Source organism: Lepisosteus platostomus, chromosome 1 (genome assembly GCF_059453375.1).
Source record: "Lepisosteus platostomus isolate fLepPlt1 chromosome 1, fLepPlt1.hap1, whole genome shotgun sequence".
Lineage (NCBI taxonomy): Eukaryota > Metazoa > Chordata > Actinopteri > Semionotiformes > Lepisosteidae > Lepisosteus > Lepisosteus platostomus.
In genome coordinates, this window is record NC_142611.1 from 5714065 (window position 1) to 5740358 (window position 26294).

At 37.4% G+C, this 26294-nt stretch overlaps 1 protein-coding gene across 1 annotated transcript in view; it reads right to left on the bottom strand.

The window, feature by feature from the left end:
* Positions 1–282: 282 nt before the first annotated feature.
* Positions 283–26294, bottom strand: part of galntl6 (polypeptide N-acetylgalactosaminyltransferase like 6) — a 299983-nt gene continuing 273971 nt past the window's right edge. The window contains exons 8-13 of the mRNA XM_088647352.1: positions 18632–18749; positions 12593–12700; positions 11251–11472; positions 5984–6100; positions 3254–3403; positions 283–2070 (exon numbers count right to left, since the gene is read on the bottom strand). Of these exons, the coding sequence (XP_088503478.1) occupies positions 1903–2070; positions 3254–3403; positions 5984–6100; positions 11251–11472; positions 12593–12700; positions 18632–18749 (883 nt within the window). The 3' untranslated portion in view covers positions 283–1902. The remainder of the gene's footprint in view (positions 2071–3253; positions 3404–5983; positions 6101–11250; positions 11473–12592; positions 12701–18631; positions 18750–26294) is intronic.

Consider the following 26294-nt stretch of genomic DNA (forward strand, 5'->3'; position numbering starts at 1 on the left):
AACACAGGAGATAAAGGCGGTAGGAAGATCAGTTGCGGCGTGAGCGTCTGTTTAAGTGGGTGCGTGTGGGAATGTCACGGCGTTTGTGAGAGCGTGCGGAACGCGGGACAGAGATTGTGCCACCTCCTCCATTGTATTGTAGTTCAACAGGAACAGTACATCAGCCCTTGATCCTCTTCTTCACAGCACAGAAAGTCGTAGTATGCACTATTCACTTCGGTAGCACAGACATCACTTTTTCTATCTGCACAGCCAGGAAAAGCAGTAGAATTGACTAATCACTCCAATACCACAAACGTGACCCTTTAATGCAACGTACCCCACTACTTTTCCACAGCCAAAAGTAAGGATGAATATACATGACTCATATCATACAACAAACGAATAAAGCAGCTTTGAGTAACAAAGATAGGTCTTAAAGTAAACATTAGTTTGTATTTTGTAATTTTGAGAACAATAGTGGCCGTAGAGCGGAAAAATGACAATGCCCAAATGAATCTTTCATTTTGATAGTCAATAAAATGCATGGCATGATGAAGTGGAAAAGTAGAAAGATCTAATGAAATGTTGAAACAAAAGGAAGAAAAAAAAGCAAAAACCCTTAATCTACTATTAATCTTCTTTAGACTATCTTCAGTTTATTTTTTAGTCATGGAAAAGGATTTAAAAAGGGACTTTTGCTCTGATCGTAGTAGCATTCAGTATAAATTCAGATTATGACTGGGTCTGTTCTTCCACTTTCTGGGTCTATTTTATCTAATAAATGCAAAATCATTTTTTAAAAAAAGACATATAAAAACATACATTTCTTGAGCATGTTACACATTTTCTAGGAAATAAAACCAGAATATCACAGAAACTCCAGTAAAGCTATCTTTGATTCACGAACTTAACAAATGCTGTGAAAGCTTTTCGTCTGAGAGATATCTCTCCATTCTTAGAGTAATATTAAAATACTGAAGGTGTACGTTGTCCATAAATAAAGAAAATACAAAAGAAATGATATACAGTATTAGCGATATAGAAAGGAAAGGCATAGTTACTGTATTTTTCCACTTAACATTGTTTTGCAAAGTAACGGGAATTTACAGAATTTGAAACAGGAACATAAGAACATAACAACTGTTACAGACGAGTGGAGACCTTTTGGCCCATCTGGTTTGTTTAAATGTTGGTAGCCAATTGAGAATCCTATCCAGTTGTTTCTTGAAAAAGAAGCCAGGGCATTGGTTTCAACCACAGGGTAGCCTGTTCCATACTCCAACAAATGTCTCTCGTTTTGCACTGTAGCAAGAGCTCTGAATGTAATCCAGTCCATGTTTGTGTGGGGCGTTTTACTGGCCACATTTTCCTCTGTTGATTTTTGACCCCAAACAAACCTGAAAAGGGAAACTGTTCAAGTACAGTACAGTATATACATGAGCAATGAGAATAAATAAACAGAACGAAAGACCCAGAGTCCAGGTCACATTGGTTTGTTCTTAAGAAATACCTAAGCAAAGGACAGCCATGCTTTTTCCCTTCAGGGGGCTGAAGGATCCTTCTCCGAGCCAAAGAGGAAGCTCCACCCGTTTAACAGGGATCGATGGCAGAAGGGCTGGACCTGAGTTTGACCCCGAGCTTGAAGAGTGCGTGTTGTGTCAGTTTCTCCTTGACCAGCAAGGCACCCAAGTTAGTCCCATGATTTCCCTTTCAGTGGCCCACAGCTGTCCTGCCTGTTTCTGATATGTGCCTGTTGGAAGCCTTTTGCTGAAGCTGTTGCTTTTTTTTTCCGGTTTTAGAGATCCTGAGAAAGGGCCTCCTGTGGATGAGAAACGTAACTCCCGAATCCATCAATTAAGATGCCTTAGGAGGTACAAAAGAATAATTATCATCTGTTCCTTTTTTTCCCATTTGGCAATCCTATGAACTGGCAGCGCTGTTGAATTTGTCCAGGACTGTTGCATTTATGTGCTGGAAAATCCATTGCTGGGTCTCAGACAGAGGGTTACATTTGTTCATGAAAATCTTCTTATCACTGGGGCTACAGTCTATGCAGCTATTGCTCACTAGGTGATACAAAGATTTATCCTGCAGCACAAGAAAATGAGAAAAAAATATTGTAACAATAAAACCAGTAATTTTTTAATCCTTTCTTATCTCATCCCAGCCCCCCGAGATTAAAGCTAGGGTAGAATTTTAGAAGTGGAACTTTTTAATCAGAAAAGTTGAGTTAATTTCATGGTAAGGGATTTAAGTTCAAAGCCTAAATCTGTTATGAAAAATGTAAACTTCACAGCACAACTGTATATAAACATGGTTTTGTTTAGCTTGTTTGCTTGTTTTCTGCAGTTTTCTAACTGTCGGAGTGGGGCAGCCTGTTATCAATATTTATTTGTACCAAGCCTCCTTGTATATGAATGTTTTGTGCTGACACAACAAACCATCTGGCAGCAGAACTGAATGTAAATATGTCTCTTTTTACTTTAAGCAGGGAAAAAGTAAACACCTTTGGACTTCACCCCTATAACACAATGATTTGGTATTGCTAAATTCCAATATAAGTAGCAAACTAAAAGCAAATGCATGACCAGTTGTTTTTATTGTTAAACATTTTTTAAAACACCATTTTTATTTGAGAAATATTGTGTCATGACACCATACGTCATGCAATAGCAATCAGGCGTCACTGAAGAATTGCTTGAAATGTAATTCAGTTTTAAAATGAATAGGGGATCAGTGATTGCTAATGCTAACTGCAGAGGAGAATTTAATATAGGCAGAGAAGACAAAAACTCTAACTTGGCCATGATTATTAGCGGAAAAAAAATAGTTGATATATTATAAATAGATATATTTTTTATTGTACAATTGATGACATATATATATATATTATGATATTATATTTTATGATACTGTATTTCCAACCAATCACACATAGAAAGCCTTCAATGGCAACCTCTTATAGTTCTGGTATTCAAATTTTTTTTAGAAGATATTTCAGATTGTGAGCCTTCCATCTCCCCGGAGGTAAATGAAAAAATGCACTGGAATCAGACAGCCAAATGAGGTTGGTTCCCTGTGCCAGTTGCTCTTCAGCATGTCTTCCCTATTGATGTATGGTGCTCTCATGTGACAGCTGTAGTGTGGGTCCCCTTCTCAATGCGGTTAATAATAAGATCCGGCACCGCTACAGCTGGCGGTGGCCGATCGGAGAAACGGCGGGCCCGAGCCGCCTTCCATACGGCGGGGAGCTGCCAGCGCAGCGCCTTACCTTCCTGTAGCTCCAGTGCTGGTTTCCCTTCATCCCGTGACAGTCGTACAGCGTCACCGGGCTGCTGTGGGAGACGGCGTCGAAGCAGAACTTCCTGGTGTGCAGGGGGTCCCCCGGCCTGATATCTTCTCTCCAGCCGAACGTAAAGATCTACGGACACAGCAGGACAAGACCCCGCATCGCTGTTATTTACACCGTCTTTACAACAGCGTTTGTAACTCTCAGATGATTAGCACATTGGAAAAGATGCCTGAAGTACACCTAAGGGGCATTTTCTGAAGGTCCTTACTAATCAGACATTTAGAAACCCATCTGATCTTCATTAATGTAACTCCTTAAATTATGTAAGGTTAAGTGCATAAAAAAAACAATAGATAAATTGATCTGTACATTTCTCCTTTTTAAGGGTCTTATTGTTGTGAAGCCGAAGGCTGCTGTTTATATCTTAGAGCTAAGCCTGGTTTATTTCTGAACCTTTATAGGTAACCATATATTATTGAGTTTCTAAAAGTATGAATGAACAGATAAGTCAGTCATCTTCATTTCCATGTTTGAATTTGTTTAGTTAGTACTTAATTTTATTGTTCAATGGCGGTCATTGTCTATGCAAACAGGCACATAATGTTAGATATCCATCAAGTATCTTAACAGATATTTTTATCATATAATATTGCCAGTGATATACTGATATACAGTACAGGATACACAGGACTGTATCGAGAATCTAAAAGGCCCAGCTGCTTTAAAGCTTTGCTCTGGGTAAAAGTCATGCCTGTTATTAGAAATATGTCATTATCTAGGTTTCATGGCCTTACCTAGATGCTTGTATCCTAGGTTGCCTGTGTTTTGCACTGTAAATACTGTGCCATGCAGTTATGTGCTCATTTTCCTCTGCACATTTAAATAAAGCATTCATATATATTGTAATAAAAACAGCAGAGATTTACAACAACTGCACTATACCCAACAGTAAAAACTCAGGGCAAAAAATGATCAATATGGAATCTGAAATCCTTAATCCTAACACTATCCAGAAATCCAAAGAAAAACTGAAACCCGTCCAATTACTTAATACATCTTATTTTAATGAGTTAATCAGGCAGGACATGAACTGTTTTAAAATGAGAAGACTATGAGATTGCAGAGATATCACAAGGGTGATATCACACTTATGCATAAAGTACACACACCTATTAAGTTAAGTGTCAGAAATTAAAATATTTAAAAAAAATGCAATACAGAAAATATTAAGAATTACAGACATTAATAAGAAAAAGTAATATTAATCATTAAGGGATGGGTTGGAGCCAAGGTGACACTATTTAACATGTTCAGGTGGGTAGCTGCGTCAGCATGCGTAGGCTACAAAGGAACAAGTAATAGGTTTATTCCATGCTGAAAAGAGAAGACAGAAAACACAATGTTTCAGCTGTATATCTTACACACCCGAAGAAGGCTCCACAGCCAAAATGTTGTGTTTTCTTCTCTTTTCAGCATGGAATAAACCTATTACTTGTACTATTTAACATGTGTTATACTTCAGATAACAAGAATTTAATTACGTTTAAGAATAGTAAACATTCCTTCCCTTAACTTTGTTAAATCGTGGTTTTTCTTTGCTTTAGTTTTTGCTAATAGAAATTCCAAAGGCTAAGCCAACCCCAACAGTGACACTGCCAAACTGAGCTGGAGAGAGGAGAATTAAAGCAAAGGGCAGTAATTAAAATGATTTTGATGTCCCTATAAATTCAGAATTGCACTCTTTATGTAAACCATGAGGCCAAGAGTTACCAGACAATGAAGAAAAACTTTGTAGAGTTTCTGCAGTGAAATATGCAAAATGAAAAACAGCAGGGACTGTCAATCTGCGGATCAGTGATAATTAATTAGGGGGCTTAGGAGGATTTACTGGTAATAATTCTGCAGGGCTCTTGAAATATGTCTGTGTTTTTCATAGCTTGTTGCACTTACAGTGGACGGCTCAGTATTTCCCGGAGGGGAGAAAATTAAAGAGAATAAAGAGCCTGCAGAGACTGCATGAGCCAAAATTCACATTAACTTTATCAGCCAAGAAACAATTACGAATGCCAAACAAATGTTGTAACTGAGGGACCTCTGCAATGCTCGTTCGCTGATGAATATTGAAGTAAAAATCATTAGCAAATGCATTCGGTTTTTGCAATCAGATGCAAATAGTATAAAGTAATCTGTTTATAAATAGCAAATCATCTTAACTGCTTGACTGTCCCATTTTTTAAAAAGAAAATATACTGCGTAGAACAACAGTTGTAATTGTTCTAAAACAATCCCGATAAGATGTGAGGCAGATCAGGGATCTTACAGAAGTCTAAACAACTTAACATCAGTGTACCTTGCGGAGAAAGCTGTGCCACTGAACTGAGAAAACATGGCAAATGAGACCAGGCCAGATTCACTGCTGCACAGGCTAATTATGAATCTAATTCAAACATTAAACAGGAAAGAGTGAAGCCAAGTCCATAATATGCTCACTATGCACGGTTATAGGTTATAGGTAGATATAAAGTCACTATGTGTTACACCTAACTCTTTGCTTACTATTTAACAATGACAATCCACCAATTATTTTCATGTACAGATACAGGCATAAGTGAAAGTACATCCCTTGATTGGTCGATCTGGCAAACAAAACCTCATGTGCTTTACAAACGGACATCGTCCTCAGAGAAGAACGGAATAAAGGTTGCTTACCTGCTCATGTGACCATGTGCGTTCTGACCCATCCTTCATGCACACATCCAGTCGGAGCTCGGTTCCGGTCCCCCCATGTTTGCTATCTATGCATAAACGAGAGGCCACATTCCGTATCTGGAAAAAAAAGGAAATGTCCGTATTAAGCCGACTTTTGACTTTATTTAACAGGTTGTAGCTTTGTACTGTGTATACTGTAGATGTACACACATCATACTGGGATGTCTTTTGAAGATTTGCCAGCTTTAGTTGAAAATTAAATGTTTTGAATAAAACATCTCTAAATAGCTTCAGGCTGTTATAAGCTCTGACATTTTTTTCTCTGATTATGGTTTGGTAAACCGTCCAGGAATCTCTCTGTTAGACGCATTTTTAAATTATGCATTTGAAGGTGCAAACCTCTAACCGATCATTTGTGATTCCCTCTTGACGCCTTCATGGAGACATAGTTGAAGCTTAAACCTTATAATACTATTTTTATTTGTCACTGCTAAAAGATTGGGTCAGAAATCAGTCTTTAGTTCTTTTCCTCTGACACCTGCATAGCAGCTGTGTACATCACTTCACATAACGGCTTGTATGGTATCTGTCACTGCAGTCTCTCCCGCAACACAACTGACCTTGTCTTTCCAGAAGCGCCCTTGCCTTCAGCTGCTGTTGCTTTCAATTATGCAGGGGCTGAGAAACCCGCTCCTAATTTCCTAGATTAATCTTCAATGTATTTTCGAAAACTGCTTTTTTAGCACAGCCAAATAATACGTTCAGAAATGGGTGAAAAATCTCCCCACAATTTTCAAATTGTCATCCAATTACATTTTATGATACCATAATTTGTCCTGCATAGTTGATCACCTCATAACACATTCTATTAAGAAAATAAAGATCTGGCAGGGTGGAGTGATTTATGCAGCATGGACAAGTGCAATGGAATAAATAAATCCCTGACTAAAAATCATTTAAGTACAGAAATGCATGGTAAAATATATTCCTGTAAAGTCTCTAAAAGCTCTTCAAACTGCATTAAAGATAAATACCAAACCTTCCAGCCTTCTCTTAAAGCACCATCCGGTGTGACAAGAGTCATGCAAGACTGGAGTTTATTATAAGGAAAGGTCAGTTTTCTGTAACAGATTATTTGAACACACAGCGACTGATTTGCCCCTTCACAAAGTGTTCCAACGTGCTGTTGCATATGATCTCCATTTCCACAGAGATTTCCCAGGAGCAAAAAAATTCAAAGTCAACTAATCTAAACAGTAACTTCTAGGCAGTACAAAGGGTTGATCCAATGCTTTGTGTTCTGCCAGGCAGTGAGAAAAAGTAGAAATATACAGAATATAGAACTTCTCTAATAGGCACAGTTATTCTGAAATGCAGAAGAAGTCTGAAACTTAATACTAATTTCACAGCCTTTCTTTCCAGATATCCAAGCTGAAAAGCACTTTGAAACTCAAAGCCAATAAATTGATTTTTTTTTGCCTTGAATTTAAAATATCATTTCACCCTGCTTTAACTATTGTGAAAAAAGCACTTTAATCAGAGCAAAAATTGATGCCTTTAATCTAGTTTTTAAATCACAGTAGATTTTCTTTTTTATATTTCACAAAAGATTTCATTTTTTCTCTTATTGTCAATTTTTTAAACTAGTGCCACACAACTGGGCCATAATGCATGGTATTTATTTAGAAAAGATTCCTTTTCCACCCGCAAAGCCTTGTATTGAGCTCTGAGGTGAATGGAAGATGAAAGAACAGCGAAAAGCCTTGTAATTAAAAGTTTTATCATTCCAGCCTTCACTTTCTAAATATGAGTTATTTCAGGGTGCCGTTACTGAAGCGAATATGATTTTACTATTTTTTTTCTCCAAATCAATTATTTTCATCTGGATGTGACACAAAGCAATTTGCTTCTATTATCAGGAGTAAAATAATTGAATGCACTGAAGTAAAATCAACTTTGATAGCAAGGGAACAAGTCACTATTAGGCATGATGTCTTGTCACTGCTAAAATCGGTAAATGAGCTAATTAATACTTAAGTGTTTTCTACGTGTGCTCTTGTGATATTCTAATAAAGTTAAAAAAGTTATAATGTGTGGTGTAAATTATTAAAGCAGACAAAGAAGGAAAAGAAAATTTAATCAGCGAAATAAGAAGATTTAAACTGCTCTTCGGGCTGGTTTGCAATTTGAAAAACTAGGTGAGCCGACGTCTGCCCTTGCCCAGAGCAGGGGGAAGAGATGAGGGCTTATTTATGCCCCCACTTTTTACTGGAACTGCTTGAATGCGGAAGGTACCAATTTCAAGTGCCTTGAAAATGGCACTGAAAACCTTATGAGGGCCTTTTATTGTTTAATACATCAAGAAAAGTGACAGGCTGATGGGCTAAGATTGAAGAAGTCAGGATATGAAGCTGTCAGATTGATAGTAAAATTACTAGCAGTTACTAGGGAAAGAGGTATTTACCAGGCATAAATTTTCCTACTCAATTTTAACATACACTTTCTTCATTCTATTTTAGCAATTGGTTTTCTTAGTTAATACTGGCGGAGTGGATAAGCAGCAGCTGCCTATTTGTGGCTGATAGCATTGCAGGGCTGTGTCTGTATATAGCGAGAGGGACCACATGTAAATGCTGTCCTATATCTTAGAAATATTAGTCTAGAGGGCTGTTGGAAAAGAAACGTTTTCACATTTTTCAGTACAGAGTTAAGGAAGGACACGGACATTGTTGGGGATGCAAGAAAATGTTCCTTGTAAGATTTTTATTAGAATGGTTATTATCATGAATTCTATAACTTTTTCGAAGTGGACCTTCATATCAACCATAAAATATTGTGTTGCACCCAGTAGCAGTCATTCTTCAGCAGACAAGAGACACTTTTATGTCTGCAGGCCTACGAAGAAACAAAAAAAGTTTGAAAAACATTTTTAGCCCATTAAAAATGCGTGGCATTATTTGTGTATTACTGGTAGTTTAACTCATGAGAAACTATTTTTCTATTAAAGTCATCATAAGTGTGCAGAAAATGCTCAGGTTCTGATCTGAAACTAGCTGATAGTCTGATGATAGTCCTTTTGATGGGCAACCTGAAAGAGGTCGAGCCTAAAATAAATTTCCACCAGCGCACCAGCACGACTAAATCGTTCATCCACTACGCTACCTAAACTGTGTTACATGTTGAGACACACGGTGATTGTGGTCAGTCAAAGGACAGAAAATGTTAGAAAAACCCCCCAATTTCCATTTCAGGAGTAATACTTGGTAGCTTTGCTTTTTTAAAAATAGTTTTGCAGTGGTTTTAGTTTCTCCCATTGATTTTGCAACTAATTCAAACATGAAATCTGAATGGGATTTCCAAGCTGCTTCTTGAGTTCTGCCCACATGAGCTGTCACAAGAGCCCGCGCTTCTTTGGCAAACTGGAGATGAACTTTTCTTTCTTCTTCTGATCTACAAACAGCACAGAAGCTGCTTTGTCTCATGATCACAGACCGTTGCAGGCTGAAGTGATTCAGTGGTGAAAATTCATAAAGCCCCTTAAAGCTCTTCACACATATAGGAAGGAACTCACTTCCTCCACAACTGAACTGAACAGCAGTCTCTGGATGATGGACTGTTGCAACCCCACTATGCAGTAGATCAGGAGGAGTGAGAAACTGCTTCACTAATTGGATTAAGGGGGGATGTCGTGTTGGTCTGATTGCAAGAGCTTAGTGGAAATAATAACCTTGTCCTTTCAACAAGCCATGGAATCTTTAATGGCCAAGTATAGCACGGCATTTTCTCTCGGTTTGGATGTGTTAGTGGAAAAGGAGTATAAGCAAGCTACCTTGGACTCCAAGGAAGGACATTGAACATTATTATGGATAATCTACAAACAGCCTCCTAAAGCAAGAATATATCACATGAGACATTTAGTTTGAGATTGGTTCGCAGGTATCAGCACAAGCACCCTAAAAAATAAGGACTGGATACATAATTAAAAGAGAAGACATCGTTTTTTAAAAATCTTTTGCCAGTTCTCATATTGCTACATACTCATGTATCACTCAAATCTTGCCACCTTTCACATTATCAATGATTGTATCAGTGTGGTTCATCCTTCACTTCTGCTTCAGCCACACTTGTTTATACGGCCATCAGGTTTCTGTTCTTTTTTTCTGCCCTTTTTGATTAGAAATATAGACTTTTCTCCTGAGAATATCCTTCCTTGTGAGGGTAATTATAAATTTACCTTAACCCATCCTTGGAGGCATGTACTGTATAACTTAATAACCCAACAATCCTCAGCTAGTTTCAGGACTCCTCATTTAAAAGTGCAGGTTTACATATCTATCATGTAATGATTTTTTCCCTGTTTTACCTATTAAAGCATTTTAAAGCAGATTTCACAGTTTCAATGATATGTTGGTTTAAAGATATAGTTTTAAAAAAATATGGGAAAAGGGCAGAAGAGAAAAAACACAGAAATCACCAAGAACACCTTAACATTATGTTATAGCTCTTCAAGGACACAGATATTGTGCAATTGCTTATCAGCTTTCCTGTGATGGAACAAGTCCTGAATGGCATTGCTGCATTATAAATCCTTTTCAGCAAAGTAGCAGCCTTGAACTCTGCCACCACACAGCCCACCTCTTTAAATTACAAACTCGCACAACAATGTAATCCAGTATTAGTGTACTGAAGTAAACCTAAATTTAATCTTAAATACATTAAGGCTTTTACAACGGTACGCTTCAGTGCACTTCCTAATTACGATTGCGAATGCAAATGCTCGCGGAGTCTCTCTTTCATCCACAAAGAAGTAATAAATGTTGCTGATGGGAAAATCCACAGGAGAAGAAAGCGCCTTTCCACAAATCACACAGCCTCTGCAATGCCTGACCCAGGGCCCTATAAATGTCAGCCGAATGCCTGTGTGGCAGTCCAGCTTGACAGAGCCCGGTATTCCTTTTCTGACCCCCTCTGCCCTAGATATATGGATTTTATCCGGCAGAAACTCCTTTAATACAAAAGTGTGTGGGGTTCCAGATCTGGCCTAGAAGCAGCATGGAGGAGGGGGCCACAAACCCAGTCCTGCCACCAGAACAGTTCTCTGTGCCATCGCCAAATTGACAGTCCTTAAAAAAACACCCTCCAGACTGAGGTCACTCGGGGCAGAAAACAAGAGGTACAAAATGTGCGAGTCCTACGGAACTGCACCAACACCTACTCAACAAACAAATCCCGGGACGTGTCAGCGAATTGTACGGCGACTTGCTTACCTCCCCCCAGGCCGCCGGTGGAGGCTCTACAGGAGGGTAGTACTTGGGCAGGTCCCAGGCAACAGCAGTCATGTACCACTTGAAGTCCTTGCACTTGAGATGTTTGCGTAGCTCCTTCTGCGCTGTCAGGTCCCCGGTTGACAGATGTCTGTATTCCGGCCGCCGTTGGTAGATGTATTCTGTGTATTCATCCATCCACGTCTCCGCGACTCGCTTCAGGTTCTGCAATGGCGTTGCAACATTAAATCTCTTGGTGACAATACTGAGAACCCAGAACTGTGACCTCATGCTGGGATACTGGGAGATGACTATTTAGTGAACATGATTTTGTGTGTATTGTGGGCACAACAATGTCGAAAGGACAGTAACCCATGTCACCCAGCAGGCAGGAGAGAGGCTCATGGGCTGGGATGTCGTGCAGTCTTTGTAGAACAGGGGCAAATGGGAAAGATTACTTTTGCACAGTCTAAAAATTGTGTTCTGGTATTTTCCAGTCTTTGGAACATTTTTCATTTAACTTTGGGACAGATTTATTCCTAGCATGGTGGAAGCCTTTAGAGCCAACCGTTAATCAGTGAAGGAGAGACATGACAAAGTCATATCAGAGGATTTAAACATTTGAATTTAGTGCGAAGGCTGCTGGCTTTCCTTTGCTTAGTACAGTCTGTAGGCTGTTGAATTAAAAGGTCTTCTGGCACTAAGTTGCATCTGGATCTGGGAGGGGGATATGCTGATTATACTTGAAAAAAGTCTTGCTCTTCTTCTGTAAAAATGCATTTTCTAATTATTGTCGCTACTGCTTGTTCAATAAATATATCATACTCTGCAATATCCAACCTTTGTCAATATTTGTATCAAACTCCAGTGTCAGCAGAATCTCTGTTTCTTCTTACAATCTATCCAGCAGAGGCTGCAGAAATGTGGAAAGGTCAAAGGTTATCAAGTCATTGGGTGAGTTTCTATGACTATTCACCATGATTTACTTTTTTATATAAGCTACAAACTCTACTATGCCGAAAGAGATCTGATTAAGTGAATGAGCATCACTCAGCTTGTGTTTGCATGGCTTCTCTATGATTGCAAGCATTTTGTCAGGTGCTCCAGTGATTTCAGTGAATGCATGGATTAGCTACTCTACATTTTCTGTTTCCAGGGGGCCGATGTTTCCTGAAGAACCTTCCCTGGTATTGTGACTGAAAAAAATAAAATAAGCATGTTGACCTGAATGGACTTGTATGGAATGGAAACTTGAATATAAGTTTGTCATTCTGATGTAAATATTTCTCCACCGAAAAGCACATTATCAAAACCTTTTCACATTCTTCAATCGCAGTAGACTTACTCTTGCTAAGCTGGTCCCAGAGGGCACTTTGTAGGGGACATACTTTCGGTAAATGTGACCGACTCTAGAACATGGGACATCATACATACTTCCTCCACACATCCAAACCTGGAAAAAAATGAAAAAGCAGTACTCAAGCGTCAAGAAAAAAGACTACTTGAGGAAGAAAGAAGTGCTTCTTTAACCATAGTATTGAACATGTCAGTGCCAAAAAAGCTAGTCAGGGCCTTTTCATTTCAGGGATTTAAAAATCACAGACCACCAACGCATACATTTAGTTTAAAATATGGAAAACCTTTCCTGCAGTTTGATACATTGATCACATCTTAAACCCAGCAAATACTTTGGGCTTTTTTCATACTGACATTGTCTAAGTTAGAGTTCACATGTCCCTTGTAGGGAGAACTGATGAACTTTGATTGGCTCCAACAGCTGTTGTTTTTGCCGTCTTTAAGGACAAATAAATCTAAGGACACATAAGCATTTTGGAAGATGATTCTGAGTAATTATTTTCAGAGCCAGAGGCTAACATACTGTATGTACGTGATGACTTTCAAAGATTTTTGTTCCAGGGCATCATTTTCTTGTTCTTATTCCAATTAACAAGTTCATGGCCAGATTATGGGGAGGTCGGCCGACAACCCCCCCCCCCCCCCCCCCGCCTGCCCCCACACTGTCCCCCGGACCATCCTCTTTCAAAAGCATTAAGAAATTGCAGCTCAGTTGTAGCTGTTAAAAATAAAAGATTACACCAAGGCTCCCCTACTGCAGCCTTGACATCCACAAACCTGAAAAGTGCATTATATAAGCACTCTAAACACTAGACGTTAGAATGGTGGAGGAGTCTGAGACACACTGTTACAGCAGGCTGCTCCCCATGTTTAGCATCATTTCCAGTGAGCTATTTCTTGCTTCCATTTCCTTTTTTCCCCCCAAAGAAATGCTTTTTCCAATATATCCTACATGCAGAAAAATTTGGGCACAGAAATAATAGAGAAAAACACAGATTTGGACTGTATTATACTTTCTATATTTATATAAATGATCTAGTTTTTCTAGTTAGCAAAGTAATTAGGATTGCTGAGAAAACTAAAACAGGACAGACACTGCAGCAGCAGTAAATGAAATTCAAAAGAACTCTGATAAAATGCAAGACTAGGCAAACACCTGGCAGATGATGTTGAATGTAGACAAGTGCAGAATATGAAGATAGTGAAAGCATCAACTATAAATACAATCCTGGAATCGCTGAGCTTGAAGAAGCTTTTGGTGCCAATACCACACAGAATTTTATTCCGTCTGTTCTAAATAATTTCAGTAACACTTTATTTTATGGGGTGCAAATCATGCTACAAGTACAGAGCAAACACTCCATTTATAAATGGCAAAGGACTGACTTCAGTTAATCACTTACTGTTACTGTATTATATGTATAATGGGTTATAAAACATTTGTACATTAATTTGTGCCCCCTATACTCAAGCAATTCCATATATTTTGAAACTAATGCTTCCCTATGGCTGCCTAAACAAACGCACAAGGTGACCAATAAATAAAGTACTGCCATGGCTAGGAATCCATAGTAAAAATTATTTGGTTGGCCAGAGTTCAGCTACTTAAGTTTCAGAATGACCTAGACCTAAATGAGAGGAGCTTTGCAGACATGCTCCTATGATAGATTGAATTGTATTTTCTAGTCTCCTACAGCTTATTTAATTGCTGGGAATAGGTTTGAAAAGCCTAAGAACAATTAAAACACTCAATTAAAAAAAGTTCAATTCTGAACACGAGTTCTGAACCATGTCAGGCATACTCTTGTTTCCCTGTGTTAGAATAATCACCAGGCAAACGAATTCCAAAACTTCTACTGGAAAGATCCTCGACTCATTATTGAAAAACCCTGAACTACAAAGTATTTAAGAAAGCCCAGCAGGGTGTCTTGATCTTGGAGAGTGACATCATTATTTTACACTATATGCAAAGATAAAATAGCAAGTCATTGACGCTGGTATTTAATCTCAGTTTGACTGGCAGTATATGAACTCAAATTCTATTTCAAAGTATCCTGCCTAATTCATAGGCAGTCTTGTAGCAAGGCTCAAAAATCTAATGAACAATATACAGCTCAAGTTCAGTCCTTATGCTGTATTTTAGCTTGTTCACACTTTTTTCCATCCTTTTAAGCTATTCTCAGAATCTCTTCAGCTTGCTAAACCGCTGTCTTTGATGTATCCCTGTTGTACTACTTCTTTGTTAAAGCACTCAAGACACTCTTGGGATTTGAATCAAGTGAAACTGTTGATATGCGGTGACATGCAGGATATGTTTCGGCTGAGAAGATGTAAAAGTGCTTGCAGTTTCCACGCTGTGACAGATGGGAGAGTGTCTTCCTTTCACACATTTAGTCTTTCCCACTGTTTTGTAGTTGCTCGGATTCCTGCACGTCAAACATTTCAAGGCAAATTCATGACAGTTTCAGCTAAGGGTCAAGCTAACTTATTACTGATTCTTTCACAGAATTTATACCCATGATTTCTCTTTTTCCCCAGGAAGAAGCAACAACAAAATAAATAAGGCTGCTGAGCTATTGTCAGTGTTGACTGCTGGATAAAAAAAAAAAGATTCTTGCTTGAGTGTGTTTGCAGAATCGATAATGATTTCAATTTCATAATTTATGGTGAAAGTCACAACTATTTTTGGCAAATGAATTCTAAAACAGGATTACATCAAATTATTAGTTCTAATAAGAGTTTGATTAAACAATCGAAAGAGCTAAGCAATTGGGATGAGTACCAGAGGACCATAATGACTAGGACGAGACAGCATAGTTCAGACATTGTGTTATCAGTTGGCCTGGAGGCTGTGATTTTGGTGTGCCTGAAAGTCATAACATGACCCCATCTCCTCTTTCCCCTCCTCATCCCTGTGTGAAATCTGGAGAGTTAAGATTTCATGGTGGCTGACACTCCAATGTCACTTGCCAAGTGAACTAAGCCAAGGGGGAAAATCTCATTGCAAAGACAGTCACATAAAAAGAAAAGCAAAGTAGACAGGTGTTACACTTTATTCTTGAGTTTATACAAGGAACCTAATTCATGCTGACAGCTTGGGGGTGCTATTGGTCCATATTCCAAATGATAACAATTAAATTAAAGGCACTCCTGTGTTCTGAAGTGTAGGCCCCTTTTAGAAATTTTCAACCACTTAAAATATAAAACTTGAGTCACTCATTGTCTTCTTTACGAGTTTCTTACAAAACATGTGACTGTACCTCGGTAGGATTTTAATTGCATCACTTACTAAAAGTTATTTCCTGCTGAGATATTTAGTTACAATGACATACGGCATCAAATTGAAAAGCTTTCAAAATGCTTTGATTTCGAATAAAGATGCCAACATTTAAGTTAAAAAAGGCAAAGTATGGTTACACAGAAACAATTGTGAATCCCGGGCAGAAAGATCAAACCGTTGCAGAATCGTTTCTAAATAATCCCGTTTTCTCTCATTTAAAACCAGAAATGAAAAGTACTTTTACGTTGCCGTAACGTCGTAATAAAAGTACCTCTCTTCTTCTCCTTTTATAACTAAAAAGCATGGGCAGTGAACTTAAGGTCAGCCGATTGTAATGAGATGAACGATATAAGATGACTAAAATAAGACCTTGCGTGACATTACTGTCTCTAAAGAATCTGTCACCAGGAAAAAAAAAAACTAGACTCGGGCAATTTAGCTTCTGAACTCTTAGTGTGGTTACCATGGTTTCCAGACAAGGAGAAAAGGGCTGCATTCCAATTACAGGCCTCTCAATGACAGACAGAAAGAAAATGGGATAATGAAACCTAGAAGATGGCAGGCGTGTCAGATACAATAAACAGAAGTTTGACTTATCATCTAATGCCTCAAAATATATTCATGAAGAACAAAAACATCCCGATGCCCAAAAGAATCAAAATATTAGTCAACCTAACTCTTTGGGGTCTAATGGCCACTTTTCCCTAAAAAAGCCATAGAAATTATTACTAGCTATAGAAATGATTACTTTCTTGCTTGATTCTTGACTATATTCGCTTGTGCATTCTGAGTTGTACAATCCTTCATTACGGATAAGGAAATTGATCTCTACCCAAATAAGGTGGTGGGGGCTCTGATTGACAGAAAAAGAAGAAAAAAACCACCAAAAAGCTGTTAGTAGAAGACATGGGATGACAAAATACTGTTCTCTGTCCAGCTAGTTAAGGTTTAAAGGTCTTTGGTCTTGCAACCTTTAAGCTAAAGCAGAACAGCAGTGATTAAGATTCTTCACTAGATCTTAATACTTGTTTGTAACACCCTCAAAGAGAACCATTCTACAAATAAGTTTTACCAATTCTGCACCACGAAAGAATGATATAAGGCAAAAGCTGTACATCTGGCTCTTGGTATCTACTTTGTCCTTGCCTGCAGTCATTCGCAGATCTGCACAGATGTCAGTATTCAGGGTCTGACGCACAAACTCTTGAGTGTTTCAATTTACACATCACTTGTGTGCTTGTTTGAAACAATTACAAGATATCAAATTATGCAAAAACATTTAGTATTAGAGCCATTAACATGGTTAATTTAACCTCTGTAGAATGCCCTTCAAAGAGAATTTGGCCGCTTTAAAAGTGAAATATCCATCCATAACATCAGAGTTCCTTAGCATAACTTCAGTTCTCAATACCCCATCTATCCCAGCTGCCATCTGAAAAAAAACACCAGATGTGATCATAAGATCCTTTAAAAAATATACATAGCAAGCTAATGCTTGGAAATTGGATTGCCAAAATGATTTTATGTAGTGGGGATATTTTTGTAAATCCCCTGCAAAAAGATGCACATTTTTTTCTTAAGAAAAGCATTGAAAAGACTTATTATGTAAAGACTGTAAGACTGTAACGTAAATTAAATGTTGTGTCAAACATTGGAAATGCTAAAAAATCCAGCAATTGTAATCTGTAATTTTTATATTAAGGCATTACTACCCTGGTGATATATATAACCTGACATAGTACCTTCGAAGTAGGAGTATTGTTGGTTTAGTAAACAAAACTTGCTCAATTTCTCACCTATTACTGCAGTTTGACATTTTCAGAGAAACACATTCCTTTTCTTGAAGGAAGCCCAATAAGTTCATATTTGTGGAGTTGCTTTGTCTAGTTACAGCAAGCACATCTGGTGGGCTTCTGCTCCTGAGTGTTTTGTTGTAACTCAGCCAAGTCTGTCCTTCTTTAGCTCCCTGATCAACTGTTTCATCAGCCTTCAGATTTACCAGGTCTGTTTTTATTCACCACAGTTCCACTGCTTGGAAACTATTTTTCTGAAGATTAGAAGTGGAAAAGTTAAGCTTCAAAACTATCCATTCATCTATTTTTTTTTTCTCAGCTAACAATATTCAGAAAACATTGCATGGAGTCATTAGGCAATGTCTTATTTAAAATATAGTGTCCTGTTCAACACACGATAACTGAAAGTGCTTGCTTTGATACCCATAACTCACTTTGTTATGAAAATGTATGAAACATGATATAACTGTGGCATCTGTCCCAATTGATTAATTGAGAAAATAACAGATCAATCAGGGAAAGGCATTACTAACGTTCTAATTCTGCTCAATTATTAAATTTGCCCATTTCCAGATAACTTCCACACAAAACTGTGATTCAATTACATTTTATTGGGCTATATGTTTCACATTCCCACTGCTCTTGAGAATGAAAATTGAACTGAAGGTTTTCCTTTTCAATAATTTATGTTTGAGTCAAATTACTTTGTTAGCTGTGAGCATTATTCATCCTGACAGGAGAGAGGTCACAAAAATACAATATTTAAATAGCTTATTTAACTTGCTTTTTTAATCTCTTGCAGTTCTCAGAAATAAAAGTCCTTGCAATAGCTTGAAAATAGGCAGAGAACATTTTATTCTGAATCATTTATTTCACTTCATTTTAGGTCAACGTGTTTGGTCTACAGTATCTAAATTACAGTAGTTAGAAAAAGGTATTTTCTGGCTTGACTTACCTTGAACGATATTTCATACTGTTCTCCACCCCATATCTCTAGTCCTGGATCATAGCCTCCTAGTTCCCAGAACCACTGTCGATTTACTGCAAAAAGGCCCCCTGCCATAACTGGTGACCTGGAAGAAGGATCATGTGAAAAATGGCACCAATGAACACCTCAATCCCTTGACATAGTGCTCCCATTCACTATAATCATAGAGGTACAGTCTGAAATAGATACAGCTACTAATATTTTTATTTCCATTTCACCCCTAGGTATTAAATAGAACAATGCAATCCTAATATGCCAGATTCTGAGAAGGTCTTTATGATATGAGTAATTGTCTTAAGGTTTTTAATTGGTCCATTAACAACAGAGATGGTATTCTCTGTACAGGTTAGAGACTCAGTGAAACATTAAAATCACATCTTTTCATGACTAATGAAACCAAGGCAATTTAATAAGCCTCGAAGGATTTCAGTACCATATCATCAAATATATATTAACAGGGTTCTGCGGTGCTGAATAGAAAACAAACTGAGAAAGAAAAACAGAAACAGAAGGCAAAGCAACCGTTTGAAAGCAAAAAAAAAATAAAGGTTAATAAAGATAATTGAGCAATCTTTCAACAGATTAACTTGAGATTTTACATTCCTGATAATTAGCTGTAAAAGATGAAGTTGTGTATTTGTTTTAAAACAAAGTGTTTTTTCTTACATTAACAAATACAAGCATCGCCATTTCACTGTCACATTGAAATAACCTATTGGGATGGGCAGCAGTTTGACTTTTTTCATTTTTAAGCTAGATAATTAGCTGAAAAACATTATTTTTGGACTATTTTGTCATTTCGTTTTGAACAATTATCTTGGAAAGTAAACAACATAACATGGTAGATAACCACACCTACTGATTCTTTCAGTTCTAGCTGTGTCTACTTTGCAAACTTACAGCTCCCACCTCCCACACAAGGAGGCTGACTGCCTCCCAATACTAAGAAGGTTCATTCACACCTACTGTATGAGGGGTTTATTCACCTGCGGTGCACCAGACATTTCAATACTGCTTGGCTTCTGTTACACCGGAAATGTAAATATATCTGTTTGTATTCAGAGAGTAGCTTTTTTCTCATGTTTGATGTTGTAATCTTTTAGTGCATCTAGACATTTTCTTCTTCTTCTGGCACATCTTTATATTAATGTCGTTGGGACTGGGCATGGTGGATATTACGTGCACTATGTTGCGTAGGAAAATGTGAATTCCTTATTTTTTCCCACTTTGGCTCAGTTAAGTGTCAGCTGTAGGAGTCCACGTTTTTTTTTTCTATCTGAATTCTTTTTCAATGAGTGACAGGTAAAGGATTAAGATGATTTACAATCTGCCCACAAACAACATTGTACAAAGAATATGTTTTCAACTTGTAACCGGTTAAAGAAAAAAAAACATGCAGATGCTTTCACTTTCTGTTGAAAACATAAGCAGGAAATACAGTTAAACACTTAATTAAAAAAACTCTTTCAAGTAGGCTTTCTATAGTCAGTCTTTCAGACTACCTATTTTCTTTTCTTGGTATTGTACCTGCTCAAATATATCATCATTGTCATTTTAAAATATTTAAATAACCCTTGAAAATAACCCTCTTCGAATCTTCCGGCAGTGGACTGGTTTTAGCCCTGAAACGAACAATTTTGTATTTCTTTTCCATGCTTTCCTATGGCACCGTGAAATATTGCCATAACCCAGCAGGTAATAGGAATAGCACTCTTTTCCATTAAATGTTTCACTGACTTAAAGAAAGCTCCACTGTTGCCAACTGAACTTTAATATCATAGTAGCGTGAAATAATATTGCAATGGTGAACGTTGCCCTCACTTTGACGTAGTGCAGTGCTGTGTGCTGTGTCACAGAAAAATATGAAGAGGTCCAGTAGTAGACAGCAGCTGAGCATTTCAAGGGATATTTCCTGAGCTGGAGGCTTTCCATATGGGTGTTCTTTAACCCATTTTTCAACCCAATTAGAACATCAGGAGGCTTTCCTCTAGCAGCTTGACTCAATACTTTGCATCTTCTGACTAGACTACAGGCTTGTAAATTACCCAGTAGATCTGACTCTTTAGGCAATGTGGACGCTGGGAGCACACAAGAGAGTTTGCTTTGAAAGCAATTTAAAACTTAGATCAATGCAAAAATAGGAACACTTCGAAAAAAAAACTCATCTCAGTACACAAGTATGTACTTTCTAAAAGAAAACAAAAAGATTTATTAAGGCTTATTGGCTTACTGCTGATGTTTGACCGTAGTGAAAAGAGCCTGAGTCTTTTTGAAGTGGCCAAGACAGGTCGCTAGCAATGTACCCGAAAGAACAACAAGCACCTGAGATTCAAGATGACAATTTTATGTGTCTCCCGACCTTATAGTTTGAATCCCCTTTTAGGCTGACTCTTTTCAGCAAGCCAAAAAGACAATTATAATATTTCAGTTGTTTAGCATTGATAGGGATTAAAAGTGTCACCTAAAGCAATTACTCGGTGGAAGGCGAGAGAAACCGAGTGAGCAGAGTAAGACTGAGGGAGCTGCTGGTTCATGCCTGTGCTACACGAGGGAGGTCAGAGAGTCACTGCTGGGCAGCAATTTCCTGAAAAAAAAAACCTCTGTAATTAGGTTGTAAAAAAACAGCAAACAGGATGAACAGAAGGGGCAGATGTGGGCGCCAAAAGCAATTTGCTCTCCCCTAATATTCTCTGGCCCACTTCCTTTCTTTTTATTAAAGCCCTGTAATATACTGGCTTACTCAATTATGGAGGGTAATAGAGAGGCGAGCACTTATCAGTAATGAAATTAATTTTTTTTATCCTTCTTGCCAACAACAGAGAAAAAAAACAGTGCTTATTCCATGCTCATGTGCTAAAATATCTGTGTCAGCACTTTAAGCAGCACAGATAGATAGATATTGAAATAACCTGAAAAACAAATTGGCTTTAGCTTCTAATGATACTTGTAATTAGCTTGCCTGTTAGTGATAGATTTATGGCTTAATAAAACTGCAGAAAAGAAAGAAATATATACAGCTTCTGATTACACGGGGGCAATACAACTGGGTAACTGAGGGTTTTTCTGTGAAAGTCAAAAATAACAGCAACATGCCATACAGTATATTGGCAGTCTTATCTAATTTCTGAAAGGCAGAAATCTCTCCAGCATCAATCTGCTTTTATATTTTTTTCCTACAGTACATAGGAGTGGCAGCTCACTGAGTTTACTTGGAAAACAGAGGAAAGACCAACAATACACTCCTATCTCTAATAAATAACTTAAATAACTTAAGGGCTGTCCCGATAAAAGAATAATACAGTTGTATCAGAGATATAGTATAGTTATTTGTCTGTTACTGTGCACAGAGAATTGGACACATATTAGTTTCTAGTTTTTAGTATCTAATGCATTTGCATTTGTCCTGAGCTCAGACCTAAGTGAGAATTTATTCAAATAATAAAAGTATGAAAGTATGAAATGAAACCTCTGTTTGAATTATCTGGAAATGATCCCTAATGTTCAGGGACTATATGGTAGACACGATGGTGTCTGACTGAGGAGAGTATTTTTGTTCAGCCAAGGATGCCCACACAGTAGGTAACTGATTGGTCCAGAAGCTGTTCCAAAGTAGTTTTTTGCATCTTAATGCTAATCTTCCTGTAGTAATTTAAATGTATTTGAATACCCATGTTTTGAATTTGTCATACTACTTACTATTGGTTGAGAAGACCTTCTAACAGTCATAGTATGGGTTAATACACACACCTCCTGAGATATCCTGACAATTACTCTATTTCTAATTATTTTGACTAAGCTGTAACATGTGGTTCTCAAAAAGTTAGGAAATGTTAAATGTGAAATTATCACTTCAGCTAAACCTCATCAAATTATTTTTCATATGACAGATGTGTTATAATTAAATCATATTTACTGGTTTTAATGTTAAGCACATGCGTATAGCATACCAAGCGTTCATTTATGGACTTGTACAGCAATGGTAGTAACTTGACACGAATTACTGTTGCTTTGTAAAATTTCAATACTCTTGTTTAGATCATAAGAACTGATCAACATGCAGGGGTTAGAGACTGATCAGACAATGGACAAGGGTGAAAACCTTTCAAAAGATACAGCTTCAGCACTGATTTGTGCAGGAGATTCATAAAGCAGTTAAATGAATTGCCTGTTGGCTCCAGTTGTGTTTACCAATTAAGATCTCACATAAAAATGATGCGTCTAAAGCGAAATTACTTCAGAGCTTAAGTGCTCAGTTAGATGCAGTTGGCTTTTAAAATGCATCATGTAAAATAGAAAAAAGAGTAATCGGATGCATCCAGTACTGCTATCAGAAATGTCTTTTTTTTTTAAAAAGGACCCTACTGTTACCCAGCAAATGTCATTTTGTAGCTGTTATGGTACTTTGGAGATACAGCAAATACTGCTATGTATCTTAATTTTCTTAACAGTACAATGTCTTTCACTTGGGAACAGAAAGCTCCCCTTTGAATTAAAGGGCTCCTAGCTGAATATTATTTTTACAGTCAATGAAAAACAGTTTCCTTGAAAGCAACACAAGACAGAAGCTGTTACTGTTTCACCAACTGGATACACCCAAAATCAAGATCAGGGCTGCACTGAAGGAATGTCCCACAGCCCACCGGATTTTAAAGGTTTGATATTGGACTATGAGTGAAACATTTGCGAATTGTTTTATAATAATTCTAAGTAATTCTGTTACAATAGAAGTTGCTCAAAAGCTGGAAATAATGTTAAATTAATGTGAATGGATTAAATTGTTATTAGTATTAGTGGTGTCAGCAACAGTGTGTACTCTCTAACAAGTACAAAAGGGATCAGCATCTTATAAACATGCACCCTGAGGGACATTTTCCACCTTTTGCATTCTGGAACCAAAGAGCTAAAGGCATTGATGAGAGTCGGATTGAGGATACACACAGCTCTCACTGATAAATCAGGAGGCACAGAGGCCACTGGAGAGCAGCACCGTAACAAACTTCAATTCCATCCTTGGCAGAGTGTGTCCAGTTTTGACAATTCACAGTCAGAGCACAAATGATACACATACAGTAAATACACAACCAGTCATGAAACACTCATTTTTGAATGAGAACACCGCTGTTAATGAAGTAGTATTATTTAGCACTGACTTTCTTTTCAATAGTTTGTAATGCATATTTAATTATAAAGAAATATCCTAATTTAAATTAGGAGAGAATCCTATTTACACAGGAACAAGTAATAGGTTTTTTCCATGCTGAAAAGAGAAGAAAGAAAACACAAAGTTTCGGCCGTGGAGCCTTCTTCACCTTTTTTTCAGCATGGAATAAACCTATTTGCAGCTTATGTATGCTGACGCAGCTCCCCACCTGAACTACTTCATCCCAATTACATGTTTACTAAATGACTGGCAATATATTTACAATCACAATATTTGTCACTGTTTGACATATTTGTGCCAGAATTTAAAAGGAAATCAATGTTAATTAGTGTTATTTTTTGGAACTTAACAAAACCCATTACTGGTCTAATTACCAAATGGGTATATAAACAGTCTAGAAATAACACTCAATACACTAATTAATAAGAAAAATAAAATATTGATGTTGCTGGGAGCAGAAATAAAAGCTCAAAGTGTACAAGTGAGTTGGAGGATTTTCAAATTGACAGACCCTGGCAGTACTGACAATGACAACACAGAGAGAGGATGTACAGGGCATATTGGCGTAAGTTTTTACATTTACCAAGTGACAATCTCAAATATTGATTGTGCCTGGGTAAGGCAGCAAGCATTGACCTAGGTGAACCTCGAAGGGAAGATTTTGAGTCTCCTACAGGAAAGGGGTTGTGGAGAGGTGTTGTCAGCCTCTCTGTTTTCTATCACTGCAGAAGGTCACAGGTGACTTAGTGACAGGTGACAATCCATCATCTCTACCATTATCCACTAGCCAATTCAAAGTTTAGCACAAAAAAAGTGAAAACTGTGAAATCTCATTGAACAGCTGTTGTAATTACTTTCCCTTGTAATTCCCTTATTTGAATAAGCAAACTGGAGTAATGTGAGCTACATTGATAAAACTATACACTATCTGTTGCATCTATTATTACTATGCTGATATTTTTCTGTAAATACGCCATTATTATCTGAACTGTGGATATGTCCATGGTGAGTTCTGCTGTAGATGTTTTTCATTTACGCTAAAAATAAAAATCTAACAGTATATAATTAACTTTCTTCTCCCAAGAACCCAATGAAACTACTAATTTAATTAATATACATTGTGGGAACACAAGATAAACACATGAAAAAGACAGATTGAGTAGCATAAGTGAGGCATTGAGGTATTTCAAAACTAACTCCCATTCACAGCCTGCCTGTTCTGTTCAATCAAACTATGCAGAACCCATAAAATGCTAATGTAATGCATAACAGTAGTTTCTTGAATTTTGAAATAGTTTTTTTTCAAAAGGTCACAAAATAACAATTGATTTTTAAGAAAAGTCACGTCACTCCCTGTCAAGATATGGCAGCTCTTTTATGAAGACCGTAAAAGTATGGAGGAAACCGATGAGTGGTATGTTGTACTGTGTTAGTTACTGGAATTTGGAATTAACAGTTTGAGGAGGACTGTTTGTGGTGACATTTAAAAAAGTGTCAGTGCTTAGCATGAAATCACTCAATCACTCACTCCTAATACATTCAAATGCTCCTGCCTTGGCCTTTCCTACAGTTCTGTTTTCTATAGACATATGTCAGAACAGTTGCTTAACTTTAAAAGTTAAATGTTACTTTTTTATTCAAAGACATTATCTTCACTATCTGTGTCTAAAGAGGTACTGTGCTTGAAGTGACATTACCAAAAGTTTATCACTAAAGCCATAAAAATGACAAAGGCACTTTGATTTGCATTTGTACTCTTCAGCATTGCCAGTATTGTAAGATTGAATATGTAAGATCATCTCAGTTACAATAAAAACTATGCTTAGGGTATATTGAGGGGTATATTGAAGACAGCATTGTGTATTTGAAACAAACTTACTTAATAACTGTTTGCTAAACTATAGTCATCCACAAATGCTACCTCTTCTAGTTTTAATGAATAGTTCTCTGAGCAAAGTGCACTTAAAATATTCTAGAGAATACTTTAAACATACCACATACTAATATCCATATTTGTTACTTTTTGACGTTTGCTAAATTTAACTCTGTAGGTGTCTAACCACTTGCTTGTATAGCTTTTTATGAGTTTTGTAATTGGCATGCCATTAGAAACTGCTGGCTGCAACATAGTCCATTTGATGTGAGAATTAGTGTTTTCACAAAAAGCTGTGTATATTTATTGGTCTAATAGTATTAGTTCTCTTGTTTTTCTGTACGTGAGAGGTTTGCCATTTCTAACAGACTGGCTCAAAAGGGATCTGCATTCGAGACCAACTGCAAGAAAATGAAGAAAGAAAATAAAATAACCAAGAACAGTAAGATTTTATTAAGTATAAAAATAAGATTGCAGGATGGATGAGTCCAGACTATTTTGACCGGAGAACAACCGTCTTATCAGACTCCAGCAAAAAATTAACCTTTAAATTTGTTCCTTCAACACAAATCTATGGATCCAGTCACTGCTGTGAT